The sequence below is a fragment of the Carcharhinus amblyrhynchos genome, chromosome 23, assembly GCF_965287045.1.
Source record: "Carcharhinus amblyrhynchos chromosome 23, sCarAmb.v2.hapA, whole genome shotgun sequence".
Classification (NCBI taxonomy): domain Eukaryota; kingdom Metazoa; phylum Chordata; class Chondrichthyes; order Carcharhiniformes; family Carcharhinidae; genus Carcharhinus; species Carcharhinus amblyrhynchos.
In genome coordinates, this window is record NC_137346.1 from 2,808,165 (window position 1) to 2,822,964 (window position 14,800).

Genomic DNA, 14,800 nt, shown 5'->3' on the forward strand with positions numbered 1-14,800 from the left:
TCAAACTCTCTCTGCAGTAGTCTAAACAGCTAGGAGATTCAAACCTCTCTAAGCCATTCACTATCCTGAAAATATATTACCATTCCTTCGCAGTCAAAATCCAGGAATTCCTTCCCTAACAGCATTGTAGGTCCACCCACAGCACGTGGACTGCAGGGATTCAACAAGCCAGCTTACTACAACCTTCTCAAGGGCAACCAGGGATGGGCAATAAATGCTGGTCAGCTAGCGACAGCCTTGTCCCACGAATGAGGCACTACTGCACCGCCAGTGGATGGAGGTTGTAATTGCAGCGTGATGTTTACATAAACAGTTCCCATGATAAGAGGATTTAGGAATTCAGAAAGTTCATTACAAACTATACCAAAAGATAGCAATGTTCTTGCAGACGGTTCTGTCCTCACCTGATTACCGTGTGTATACATGAGCTCTCTGACATCAGATCATTCACAGATGTAGCAGTCTCTGTCAGGATGTAGGTTCCTGTCATTATCATCAATGTATCCTTCTGATACAAAAACACTGACATATTTTAAACCATGGATTGTATTTCAGTAAACATTGACACATATCATTTTATTTATTTTATTTCAGCTAGGTGACATTAGCAGAGATAAAAATATTCTGTTTGATAAAAGGTACAAGCAGCTTTCAGGGAAATCAATCAACGGGACAGGATAAAACATGAAATATCAGCTCACTTTCTTTCTCTCTCTCTCTACGAATCCCTTCCCTGAACTGTAGCTCCTTTTAGAGTCCTATTCAATGTCACTCCATCTCTCAGGTGGATGTAAAGGATACCAGGGCTACGACTTCAAAGATGAGTTGAACAGGACAGTCCCTTGGTGTTCAGGCCAATACCTTTCCCTCAATCAACATCACTCAAATAGATCATCTGGCCATTTGTCACATTGCTGTTTGTGAGATCTTGCTGTGCAGAAATTGGCTGCTGTGAGTGGAAAGGAAGGCAAGTGTTGTTTAAAAAAAAAGAAACAAAAATATGCAAGTCCCTAACTGAAGAGCAGTAACTAACCAAAAGCAGGTTCCTCACTGGTTTCTAGGACAAAGCCTCTCTGAGCACACTGACAGCACCATGGATTCATTATCCTGATCAATGCTTCTTCTTTCTGATACTTTCCTCCTAATCTGGCAGTTCAGTATCTCAGGCTCCAGCCTGATGCATTTTGCCAATCCTGCCAATGAAACAGTCCTAAATCCATGCCGCTTGTGTCAAGTCTGATTGGCCAGTGAATCGTCCTCAGGTTCAACGGCCTCCTCATCCTCCAAACCCTCACACACCGTGGCTGCACTGGCATGGGGCTGAGATAGCACATCCTGCATTGACCCCATTCTATCATCTGGGCTCTCACATGGGTCAGCCTCAGCGTTCTCTGGGTCGCTGCTTTGACCCTCCCCAAACTCCAAGATGGTGGGCAGGTTGCCATGCTTGGGACTTCGCCTCCGCAGGTTGACAAGGAAGGGTTGAGGCAATGAGTAGATATCAACATTGTTACCCAGGTCAATCCAGGCAATACTGGGAAACTTCTCCAGGTCCTTCAGTGTTTCTGTTAGCTCCCTCAGTATACTCCTGGTCAGCTTGTTCCCATTCAGGGACAAAGTGTTGAGATGCGGAAGGGAACTGAGGGTTGGTAGTAGGTGCAGGAAACCTTCGTCCGTCAGTTCAGTGAAACACAGCTCCACACTGCTGATCAGCTCTTGATTCTGCTGCAAGTACACTGCTGCTCGTTCAATATCCTTGGCTGTCAGGGCAATTCCAGATAAATCCATGGTCTCATTTGTTGGGCTCCCAGACAGGGCAGCTTTCAGACTGGAAGGAAAATAAATAATTGACAATCAGAAACAGGGAGTTGATCAGAGCAACCTGTTTCAGGAGCACGTAGCTAGATGGATGGATTACATGAAAACTGTTGGAAAAATATCAGGCAACATTCTACAAAAATTCTACAAAAATATCAGGCAACATTCTACATTCTCCTCTACCCTCCCAATCACTCCCTCAACCTCAAAACTCCATCCATTGGAACCCCTGGCATTCAAACATGTATGTTTCCCAATGTGGGGAAGGTCACTGAAACATGATGTTATCTGATTTATTTTGCCCTCTTTAGCGAGTGGCAATGAGATGATCTCAGTCAGTTTGGAGTGTCCCCAAGGACAGCAAATCCAACTGACCCACCAAAGAGCATTCATTCCAGCCTGGAAAGCTGGAACTCAAAGAGCAGGATAAAGACTTCAGTCAGATTGAAATGGGAATTGAAAAGGGGAAAGAATGCTAGTTATTCCTGACAATATTGGGTAGGAAAATAAAACCAGACAGCAAAAGATTTATCAGCCAGGACAGTAAGCGATAATGGACTGGTTACCACTGGGTGACTGGACTGTATCCTGTTCTCCTCCATTCTTTCTTATTCCACTATGTCGGTGAGATATTGATTAATTGGAAAGGATGAGGTGGGGTTCAATTAATCAGCTAACTTCCTAGGGTGACAATTGGTTCAGATTGTTCCAGTGGGGTTTCCTCCACGAATTTGTCCTGCAATGTTTATTCTGTTTGAATGTGTGCACAAATTCAAACCCAAATTCAAGACACCAACAGCACTGATAGGAATGTTTTTCTGTAGGAACATACCCTGGCGTTGGGCAATGAACACAGAAGAAACAATTGCTCCTCAGTTGAAGCTATTTAGAGAATTGAGTTGATGATCCAGGGCTGACAGTTGGAGAGGAAACAAAGGGTCACTCAGGGGCGGGGTGGGGGGGGGTGTCACTGATCAGTCAGTTCAGTGCCAGCAAACAGTGACTCAGACTACTCAGCACATTGCATTGCACTGCCAACTGCAAGTGTGTCCCATCTGTCAGTTCATTATCCTGTCTCCCAGAACTGCCCACAAAGAAAATTTTAGCTCAGTATCTCACACAGTGAAGGGAAAGGTATGTTAATAGCACACCACAAAAGATGCTGCTCACCTCATGACAAGGGAAGTCTTTGGGGTCATGAAGCCCACTCCTTCCACAGTCCCTGAAAGCCCCCATCTTAACATGGAGTTGATTCACTGACTATCAGAGACTCAGCAGGCCACACTCTTACCTGGATTCAAAGCTGCCTCAGAGAGTTAAGCTCATATTGAGACTTTTGTTATATTTCTACATGGTGTGTGGGCATCGCTGGCTGGGCCAGCATTTATTGCCCATCACTGAGGGCAATTGAGAGTTAGCCACATTGCTGTGGCTCTGGAGCAACACGTAGACCAGTGCACAAATTTGCTGCAACGTTTCCTACATTACAACATCACTTCAAAAAATGCTTTGTAAAATTAATTTATGGGATGTGGGAATTGCTCACTAGGTCAGCATTTATTGCCCATCCCTAATCTTCAGAAGGTGGTGATGAGCTGCCCTCTTGAACCGCTGCAGTCCATATAGTGTAGGTACATCCACAGTGCTGTTAGGGAAGGAGCTTCAGAATTTTGACCCAGTGACTGTGAAGGAATGGCAATCTATTTCTGAGTCAGAATGGTGAATGACTTGGAAGGAAACTCCCAGGTGGTGGTGTTTCCAGGTATCTGCTACTCAAACAGTCATGGGGTTGGAAAGTGCATCTAAGGAGCTTTGGTGAGATTCTGCAGTGTATTCCATCTTGTCTATAGTACACACTGCTTCCCCTGTGCAATGGTGCTGAAGTGAGTGAATATTTGTGGATGGGGAGTCCATGGGCAAACCTCTTTCCAACTATATACCACTGTGCCACCATTGCTGGGTCTGTCCTACTGGTGGGACAGGACATATCCAAGAATAGTGATGATGATGTCTGGGACATTATCTGTAAGATATGATTCTGTGAGAATGACTATATCAGACTGTCGCTTGACTAGTTTGGGAGAAAGCTCTCCCAATTTTGGCTCAAGCACCCAGATGTTAGTAAGTGAACTTTGCAGGATTAACAGGGCTGGATTGCCAAGTAAAGTGCTTTGGGGTATCCTGAGGTTGTCACAGCACTATAGAAATGTAGGTCTCTCTCTTTTACCCATTTAATATCCTGAGATAAAGCCATGTGCAAATTCTTGGTTTCTGTTTCTTCCAATACCAACACAGCCCTGTTAACCTCCAGATGACATTTGCAGAAGATCAGGTGGTGGTTGGAGCTACCCCAGCGTCAGTGTGAAGCTCAGGGGAAGTCACAGGAGAGAGCAGGATGGAGCAGATGGTGTCTGGACCCTCCAGTGGTTCACCATTAACTTCTAAACTTGGGTGAACACATGCAGTGAGATAAAGTAACTTCACTTCCCCGTTAATTGGAATTCACCACAGTCTGAATCTCCAGCCCTCCTGATGAATCACAATCCTCTTTGGCACAAATCCAAATCAGTAATATGATGAGGTTCCTGCTGGAGCAAGACAGCGTCCCGTTTTGCTCTGTTCGTTCATTGATGCCTGTTTTGATCAGCCAGAGTCTCATTCACTCAAAAACATTCTGCTCTTTGTAATAAATCTATTCCAGATTCTGGAAGATTGGGAGAGTAAATAAGCAGTTGAACTTTCTCACATTGGAGAGAAACTCTGAATCTATATTTAATGTTGAATTGCCACTAACCCCTCATGGCCCCAACTCTCCCTCCCCAGGGCCCCATCTCTGCCTCAACAGCCCACTTGGGGTACCAATTGCTTTCCCCCACCCATGTACTGACACCTCCCCTCCCACCCCACCCAACTCCCAAATTCTGACACTACCCCTTCCTCTCCCAAGGATTGCATCACCTGCCCTAGACTCAGAGAGAAAATGGTTTTTAAAATGTTAATTTTACTACAAAGTAAATAGGATTGAATTGGCAGCTCAGCAGAAAGCTGCATGATCCAAGCCCCAAATGTTTCTCCCCTGAGTCATAGGCTCTACCATTTAGAGCAAATCCCAGTCAGGAGACTGGCTGCTCTGGAGCCAGCGCTCGCACTGATTAATTGCGCACAATGCTGCTAAAGCAGCTTTGTCTCGGGGAACTCTTAATCCCCTGGCATTAATCAGCACGAAAAAATATCCTCTTTAAACAAACACCTAAAACAGCCAAGTTTCTAAAACATCTCGTCACATCCCAGAGACAACTCAAACTTCCTCACATTAAATTGCATTGCCTGTACAGGACAGAGAAAGGCCACTCAGCTCATACAGTCCATGATGTTTTACACAAAAATCTATGCAAAATCCAGCTTTACATTCTCAGATAGGAACCTAAATAAGTGCACTGCAAAATTTCACATTGCAGTCATTGTTGCTCTCATTCAATGTTTCTACCTTTCTGTAATGACTCAGGAAGGCTGATTGAAAAGGAACATAATTTATTACAGAATGCAAACTGAAACCACTACCTTGGTGCACACACACACCACTTCCTGCCTGGGATTACCGTTCAGCATGCCCAATCCGGGACCTGTCTTATAAAAGGCTCAGCTAATGAGTTCAGCTGGGCAGGCCACTGCTTGTTACGAGGGAACTCATGAGTCAACCAGAGGGAGATCAATCAGAGATTCCTGATGGACCTCATGGGGGTTATCATCCCCACTCCTCCCAGTCTGAGGGTTCCCCTTAGCTGCCATGATGATGAAGCCTTCTCCATCACATTGTCCATGGTCTCATCTCCATCGCTTGTGGGGTCAGTTGGAAAGGGTGTAATGGATAAGTGAATGTTTCTTCCGTGAACAGTGTCAAAGAGCCACTAAACTGGGTTCTTCCTCAGGAGCAATCTCTGACTGGGTGTCTGCTGCCTCTGTCTCTATGTTCGAGTCAGAATCTTCATTGTCCAGATGACTGGCTGTTGAGTTTTTAGAGGGCGAAGTTTCCCAACCACAGGCCAGTGTGAAGGACGCCGATGGTGGCGTGTCTATAGAAACAGTTGCCTTTGTGGAGGGTTCCCTGTGACGGAGGTAATCTACATGCTTCTTTAAGGTCTTCTCCCTGGTTTTTACTTTATAAGACAGCAGTCCTGTTCTCTCAAGAATAAATCTTGGAATCCATGGAGGACCATCGCCTAAGTTCTTCACGTGGACCGTATCTCCTGGTTTGAGCCTCTATCTGGTCTTTGATCATCAGAGCCCCTTTTCTGGACTTCTTTTTTTAACTCAATGTTGCCGGGAAGTTTGGGAACATGAAGCCTAGTCAGAAGGCATCAGCCCATCAATAACTCCACTGAGTCTATTCCTGTTGTCATGTGCAGCATAGTCCTATAATTAAAAAGGAATCATGTCAGTTTTGTTTCGAGAGAACTTATAGTTTCTTTCTTCATGTCACTTCTGAATGTCTGTTCAGCCAGGCCGTTTGAGGATAGGTGGTAGGATGCCACGCGAATGTGTCTTACTCCTGTCACACTGATGAAGGTCTAATACTCCCCGTTGGTAAAGGGATACCGCTGTCTGTCACAAAAACCTCAGGCATACTATGTGTACCAAAAGATTGACAATTTCTCTATGGAACTGTAAGAAGTAGCAGAGGCCGTGCAGTGCATGTCATTCCATTTTGAATGGGTGTCGATGAGAATTAAAAGCATGGAGCCCATAAATGGCTCTGCAAAGTCTCTGTGTACTCGCACCCAGGGCCTCCCCAATCATTCTGACGGGTGCAACAAGGCTGCTGGTGAGGCCTTCCTGTTTTACTGGCAGGGTTTCCACTACTTGACCAGGTTTTTGATATCACTGCCTCAGACAGGCCACCAGACATAGCTTCTTGCGGGCATTTTCATCTTAAGAATTCCTGGGTGGTCATTATGCAGTTCTCGAAGAATTGGTCTTTGGGCTAGACATGGGACAAGTGCCCGGGCTCCCCACATGATGATGCCATCTTCTATACTCAACTCCTCACATTTATAGAGAGAAGGTTTCAAATCCTCCATAGACTGCCCTTGTGATCCACCATTAGGATGACGTGACATAGTTTTGCAAATATAGGGTTCTTTTGTATCCATGCCAGGTGTTGCTTTGCAGATACTGGCAGAGTGTCCATGCTGTTCAGAGTCATGACAACTTCATCCATCTTTGGAGGAGAAGGTAGGTTAGTGGGTAGTGGCAGGCAGCTCAAGGCATTGACTGGACAATGTTCTGAGGTATATTCAGAGGTACCTAATAGCCCAACACGGGATCTAGGCTGATGCAATGGGAGGAATTACTTTGCTTTCCTTGAAGAGATCTGATAGAGGTTTCATAGAATCCCTGTAGCACAGTAACCTGAGGCCGGAATTGAACCCGGGTCCCTGGCACTGTGAGGCAGCAGTGCTAACCACCAAAGACAGTCATCATCCTGGTACTAAAGAAAAGCCAGGCAGTGTGCCTGGTGGCTCTAACATCCATCACTATGAAGTGTTTCAAAAGGTTAGTCATGGTATGAATCAATTCCGCCCTCCCAGATTGCCTGGATCCACTACAGTTCGCTTACCGCCACAATAGATTCATAGCAGATGCCATCTCCCTGGCCCTATACTCAACCGTGGAACACCTTGACAACAAAGACACTTATGTTAGAATCCTAATTATCAACTACAGCTCAGCCTTCAACACTGTTATTCCTACAAACTCCAAACTCTGTGACCTGGACCTTGGTTCCTCCCTCTGCAGCTGGATCCTAAACTCCCTAATCCATATAACACAATCAGTAAGGATAGGCAACAACACCTCCTCCACAATCATCATCAACAGCGGTGCCCCACAAGGCTCTGTTCTCAGCTCCCTACTATATTCCTTATACACCTATGTCTGTGTGGCCAAATTCCCCTCCAACTCGATTTTCAAGTTTGCTGATGATACCACCATCGTGGGTCAGATCTCAAATCATAATGAGACGGAGTACAGGAAAGAGATAGAGAATCCGGTGAACTGGTGCAACAACAATAACCTTTCTCTCAATGACTTCAGGAAGCGTAGTCCAGGACATGCCCCCGTCTATATCAAAGGGGATAAAGGGGAAATGGTCAAGAGCTTCAAGTTTTTAAGTGTCCAGATCACCAACAACCTGTCCTGGTCCGCCCATGCTGACATTATCGTTAAGAAAGCTCACCAATGCCTCGACTTTCTCTGAAGACTACGAAAATTTGGCATGTCAGCTACAACTTTTACAGATACACCACATAAAGGATTCTTTCTGGTTGTATTACAGCTTGGTATGTCCAAGACCGCAAAAAACTACAAAGAGTTGTGAATGAAGCCCAGTCCAAGTAAAGTTCTGTTGCTTTTTTGAGATTCAGAGTTCGTTCAGCTTCCTTTGGGTTGCAATATTATTAATTTCACAAACTAATCAATCCATGAACATTTCTGGAAACGTTGACCCATACTCTCCGCTACTTCCTGCAGTCTTGTTAAGAATTCAGTGATTGGTTCCCCAGGATATCGAGTTGCAGTGTTAAACCTGTAGCTTTGTAATATGACAGACCGTTTAGAGTCCAAATCCACATCGACCAATCCATCACAAGATTTTGAATCCAGGGCTGCTGGTAGGTTAAACCTTTTATGATGTTGAAAGTCGGGGGCTCACAAACAGTCAGGAGCTTGGCTTTTTGCAGGTTGTTCCCTTCTGTCCTGTCTGCCCAGAGGAAATATCTCAGTCTTTCAGTGTACTGGGGCCAGTCCTTCAGACACACATCATAAGCTTCCAAATTCCCAAACAGCAGCATTTTTAATATCTGCCCATCACTGTCTTACCAGGCAAAGCTGTCCATAATTTCTTTCATTCATTGTTGCCAATGTAATGACTCAGAAAGCCCGACTGGAAAGGAACATAATTAATTACTAGAATGCAAAGTAAAACCACTACCGTGGTGTACATGCAGTAATTCCTGTCTGGGACTGCAGTTCAGCAGGCCCAATCCTGGGCCTGCCTTATAAAAGGCTTAGGTAATGAATTTCAGCTGGACAGGCCACTGCCTGTTACCAGGGGAACTCATACTCAACGAACCCCATGGCGAGATCGATCAGTTATCCCCCACAGACCTCATGGGGGTTATCACACTCTCACAAGACAGAAGGCTAGGAGAGAGCGGTGGGGTGGTTCTGTTAATTAAAGATGTCATTAGTTCAGTACTGAGAGAAGACCTTAGCTCGAAACAGCAAGGTGTAGAATCAGATTGGATGGATATAAGAAATAGAAAAGGGTGGACAAAGTTCACTTGATGAAGTTGTTTATAGGCCCCCCTAACAGTGGTTATACTGTTGAACAGGACAGACAGAGATAAATGAGTGGGATGAATAAGAAATGTACTATTATAATCATGGGTGACTTTAATCTACATGTAGATTGGGTGAATCAGACTGACAAAGATGTCCTGGAGAATGACTTCATAGAGTATTTGGGACTGAGCAGCAGTTTATAGGTCTGAGCAGAAAGCAGGCTATTCTAGACCAAGGAATGTGCAATGATTCACAACCCTTTGAGTGAAGTCATTCCCCCTCATTTCTGTTTGAAATCTGCCCCCCTTCAGCCTAAAACTACAGCCTTTCATTCTAGAATATCCAACAAGAGGAGGTATCCACTCTAGGTCTACCCTGTCAATCCTCTTTAGCATTGTATACACTTCAGTTGGATCTCCTCTCATTCTTCTGAACTCTAGCGAATTTAGGCCTAAACTGCTCAATGTTTCTTTGTAAGACAAATCCTTCATCCCTGGAATCAATCTAAAGAACCTCTCTGAACTGCTTCCAATGCATTTATATCCTTCCTCAAGTAAGGTGACCAGAACAGTGCGCAGTACCTCAGGTGTAGTCTCACCAATGCCCTGTACAGATGCAACAGCATTTCCCTACTTTTATAACAATTACATTAGCAATGAATGCCAAAATTCCATTTGCCTTCCTTATTACCTGCTGCATCTACATACTAACTTTCTGCAATTTGTGCATGAGGATCCCAGATCTCTCTGTACTGAAGCATTTTGAAGTTTCTCTCCATTTAGTAAATATGTTGCCTTTTTATTCTCTCAACCAAAATGTATAACCTCACATTTATCGATGTTAAATCCCATCTGCCAAATTTTGGCCCATTGACCAAACCTATCAATAATCATTTGTAAATTTCCTGTTACCTCACTGCAACTTACCATCTGTGAATTTGGCTTTAGTACCTTCTATCGCTGTATCCAAGTCATTAATACAGATTGTAAATAGTTGGGGCCTGAGGACCGAACCTGTGACATCCCACTAGTTACATCTTGCCAATCAGACAAAGACCCATTTATCCTGAATCTCTACTTCCTGTTGACGAGCCAGTCTTTGATCCAAGTTAATATATTGCCCCAACGTGCGGGATCTTACCTTGTGTATTAACCTTCTGTACGACACCTTATCAAACACCTTCCTGAAGGAAGGTTAAGTGTCGTGTTATGACACAAAGATGAGTGGAAAAGCGAATTGCGTGGAAGGCGCAGAAAGTCTGCAGAGGGATCGGGATAGGCTGAGTGAGTGGTCGAGGACCTGGCAGATAGAGTATAACGTTGGCAAATGTGAGGTTATCCACTTTGGTAGAAGTAATAGTAGGAGGGATTATTATTTAAAGGGTGAAAGCTGCAACATGCTACGGTGCAGAGGGACCTGGGGGTCCTTGTGCATGAGTCGCAAAAACCCAGTCTGCAGGTGCAGCAGGTGATCAAGAAGGCGAATGGATTGCTGGCCTTTATAGCGAGGGGGATACCTCCCTGTTGCAGCAGGGAGGTCTTGCTGCAACTGTACAGGGTACTGGTGAGGCCACAGCTGGAGTTTTGGTCGCCATACTTGCGCAAGGATATACTGGCCTTGGAGGAAGTACAGAGAAGGTTCACCAAGCTGATACCGGAGATGAGGGGTTTAGCTTATGAAGAGAGATTGGATAGGCTGGGTCTGTACTTGTTAGAGTTTAGAAGGCTGAGGGGGGATCTTATAGAGACCTACAAGATAATGAAGGGGCTAGATAGGGTAGAGGTAGAGAGATTCTTCCCGCTTAGAAAGGATAGCAGAATTAGAGGGCACAGCCTCAAAATAAGGCGGGGGGGGGCACAGTTTAGAACGGAGTTGGGGAGGAACTTCTTCACTCAAAGGGTGGTGAATCTCTGGAATTCTCTGCCCATTGAAGTGGTGGAGGCGACCTCGCTAAATATATTTAAGTCATGGGTAGATAGATTTCTGACAGACAAGGGGTTTAAGGGTTATGGGGAGAAAGCGGGAAAGTGGAACTGATTCACTTCAGATCAGCCATGATCTTATTGAATGGCGGGGCAGGCTCGAAGGCCTAGATGGCCTACTCCTGCTCCTATTTCTTATGTTCTTATGAAGTCCAGATATACTACATCTACAGCACCCCCATTATCCACTTTGCTTTTACATCTTCGCAAAACTCTAGCAAATTAGTTAAACATGATTTAATCTTCATAAAACCATGCTGACTCTGATGGATTGCATTTTGATTTTTCAAATATCAAAATAATTGTATTAACTTCTTTAACAATGGATTCCAATAATTTCCCAACAACAGACATTAAACTGACTGGTCTATAGGTTCCTACTTTCTGCCTTTCTCACTTTTTGAACATGGATAGTACATTAGCCTTTTTTAAATCCACACTGTGAACTATAATTGGATCCAGAAACTGTTCAGAGATCCTTCACTTGAATCATTGCTGGGATAAGGGATTTATCTTCTGAGGAAAGGTTGAGCACGTTGGGCCTTTACCCATTGGAGTTTAGAAGAATGAAGTATTCTTATTGAAACATATCAGATTCTGAGGCGAGTGGACAGAGTAGATTCCTGGAGGATGTTTCCTCTTGTTGGGGAAACTAGAACTTGGGGGACACAGTTTAAAAATAAGAGATCCACTGTTTAAGGCAGAAGTGAGGAGAATTTCTTTCTGTGAGTGTTGTTAGTCTGAGGAATTCTCTTCCCAGAAGCAGTGGGGCTGGGTCACTGAGTTTATTTAAGGCTGTGTTAGATAGATTTGTGATCGACAAGGGAGTTGAGGGTTGTTGGGGGACAGACAAGAAGGAGGAGCTCAGATCATGCCCAGATCAATCATGGTGTTATTGAATGGTGCAGCAGGCTTGAAGGGCCAAATGGCCTATTCCTGCTCCTAGCCCTGTGTCCCAACGTCCCTAAGCCTCCTCCCACCCTACCTCATCTAACCCTATCAACAAGTTGTTCTATTCAATGTTTATAGCCTGGCCTTTACACGATAATATTCCCAGTTGTTTTCTGTTTTTTATCTGGATTCACCATCCCAGTAACTTGCTTTGAACTTTTATTATATAAGCAAATGTTGCAACATTTTGAACACAGCATGATCCAACAAATAGCAATGAAATGGATTAAAAAATTTGGGTGGCACGGTGCCACAATGGTTAGTGCTGCTGCCTCATGGCGCCAGGGACCCAGGCTCAATTCCAGGCTTGGGTCACTATCTGTGTGGAGTTGCATGTTCACCCCGTGTCTGTGTGGGTTTCCTGTGGGTGCTCCGGTTTCCTCCCACTGTTCAAAGATGTGCCGGTTAGTTTGATTGGCCGTGCTAAATTTCTCCTTAGTATTAGGGGGATTAGTAGGGGTTAAATGAGAGGGGTTATGAGTGCAAGCACGATAGACCAAATTGCCTCCTTCTGCACTATTTGGATTCTATGATTGTTAGGCTTTTGAAGAATTGATTCAGTAAAGAAATTAATGAGCTTTGACTCCCACATTGAAAATGAATATTACATTAGTCATGGCCCAGTTTCCTGGGGATGGAGTAGGTGGGATTGAGGAACATGGGGATAAGAGGTTAGGTGGGATTGGGGGATATGGGGACAAGGTGAGAAGATGGAGTTAAGGAATGTAGAGTAAAGGGGGGTTTGAGGGATATGGGGAGAGGCCGAAAGCAGCATTGTAACTCTCTGAAAATGAATTACCTGGCTTGGGGCTTCCGTTTCATGAGGCCTTGACGTCTCCACTGTGAATGGGGGCTGAGGTGGTAAGTCAGCTGCCTACAAACCTTCTCCATGGCTCCAACAGAGTCCCCTTCCTGAAAACAATCATACCATCAAATAGTCAACAAGAGAGCAGCTCAGCTCCGGCCAATGGACAGTCCAGAGGATTGCTGGGAGCAGACAGGGAATCCCAGTGGGAAATCTGGAATACTCTCCCGCTAAAGGCTGTCGATACCAGGGGCCAACTGCAACTTTCAAGATTGAATCAAGAGATTTTTATTGGCTAAGGACATTAAGGGATGAAAAGCAAAGGCAGAGATGATGATGCTGAGGTACAGATAAGCAATGACCTTGCTGAATGCTGGAAAAGGGGCTGAATCGTCTCCTCCTCTTCTAACATTCTAAACAACTTAAAGGGAGAGAACATGTATCTAACTTTGATAAATATATAAAGAATAAAATATTAGAGTTACGGAAAAGGAACAGTGTTGTGAAACTAATCAGATTGCTCCTCAAAAGAGTCTGTGTGGACTCGATGGGCTAAATGGCCTCCTGTGCTCTATTGTTCTATAATGCATTGATCTTTCCTGTTCTCGGGGCATTCCAAAGTGTTCTGCGCCTGACAAATTACTTCGAATGTATTTTATGCGCAAACACAGAGGTCAGACACGGTAGTACAGTGGTTAGCACTGCTGCCTCACCGTGCCAGGATCTGGATTCGATTCCTGGCTTGGGTCACTGTCTGTGTGGAGTTTGCATGTTCTCCCCATGTCTGCGTGAGTTTCCTCCGGGTGCTCCGTTTCCTCCCAAGTGTGAAAGATGTGCAGGTTTGGTGGATTGGCCATGATGAATTGTCCCTTCGAGTCAGGGGGATTGACAGGGTAAATACATTGGATTACGGAGATAAGGCCTGGGTGGGATTGTTGTCTGTGCAGGCTCAGTGGGCTGAATGGCCTTTTTCTACACTGTACATTTTCTATGATTCTATCCCATCAGTGACAAATGAGCAAAGGCCAGTGTTGTCTTAGGTTGGCCCCACACCCCACCCTCCCCCATCAGAGAATACTGCACCTCAATTCACACGTTAACAACACATCCAAAACACTTCAGATCCAAAGCTAAAGTGAGACTTGCTCAAACACAACATCATCTTTGTCCTGTTTGTCCCAACCAGTGGTCTTAGATCATTTAAATAGGTCAGAGGGGAAATCAGCCAAGGTTCCTGCTGAATATCAGGAGATGGCAGCAATGGCTTCAGCTTTGATTCCCTCCATGGTCAAATATCCTCCTTCCCTTTGCCTCACACAGGGCTAGTGAAGTATGTGGAAGAACCCTCATGGTTCTGGCACAGTGCTGAAGGGAGGCCAGTTTTGGCCATGGATTTTAGATGTTGGGGGAGGTCAGGAAGAGGTCAGCAGCAATTGTTGTGTTGGGACCCGGATAAGACAGTCAGTAAAGAAGGTCATGCATCGATAATGGTGTGGAGACTGTCCTTTTGGAAATAAGTACAAAGTGGCATGTGAAAGTTCTGTATTCTTTATCTGCAAAAGAGGGAGGTGCACACTTGTAAATCTGTTGTTACCATGACAAAAGTAGCGATGATATGGAGTTTCTGTGGATATGACCAATGATTGATGTGAATTGACACTCTGAAGGAAACTATGAGCTCTGCTCTCCACAGTACAAAACGAGTGTAAAACAGGGAGTGCAAGATCCATCATGCAGCAAGCTGAGGATAATACTAGGGAACTGCTGAAAGATTACAAAATTCTCAACTGTTTCACAGCTTGGCACCTTCTATCATTTCTGCTGTCAAAGTTAGCATCTAACACCAGACTTAGATAGTTCCTGAGATACACTGAGGTCACTTATCTTAATTTATTTGAATAAA

At 44.6% G+C, this 14,800-nt stretch overlaps 1 protein-coding gene across 1 annotated transcript in view; it reads right to left on the reverse strand.

Moving 5' to 3' along the window:
- Window positions 1–574: 574 nt before the first annotated feature.
- lrrc75a (leucine rich repeat containing 75A) overlaps window positions 575–14,800 on the reverse strand; it is a 71,382-nt gene continuing 57,156 nt past the window's right edge. Inside the window, exons 3-4 of the mRNA XM_080210741.1 lie at window positions 12,892–13,004; window positions 575–1,828 (exon numbers count right to left, since the gene is read on the reverse strand). Coding sequence (XP_080066867.1) covers window positions 1,231–1,828; window positions 12,892–13,004 — 711 coding nt within the window. The 3' untranslated portion in view covers window positions 575–1,230. The remainder of the gene's footprint in view (window positions 1,829–12,891; window positions 13,005–14,800) is intronic.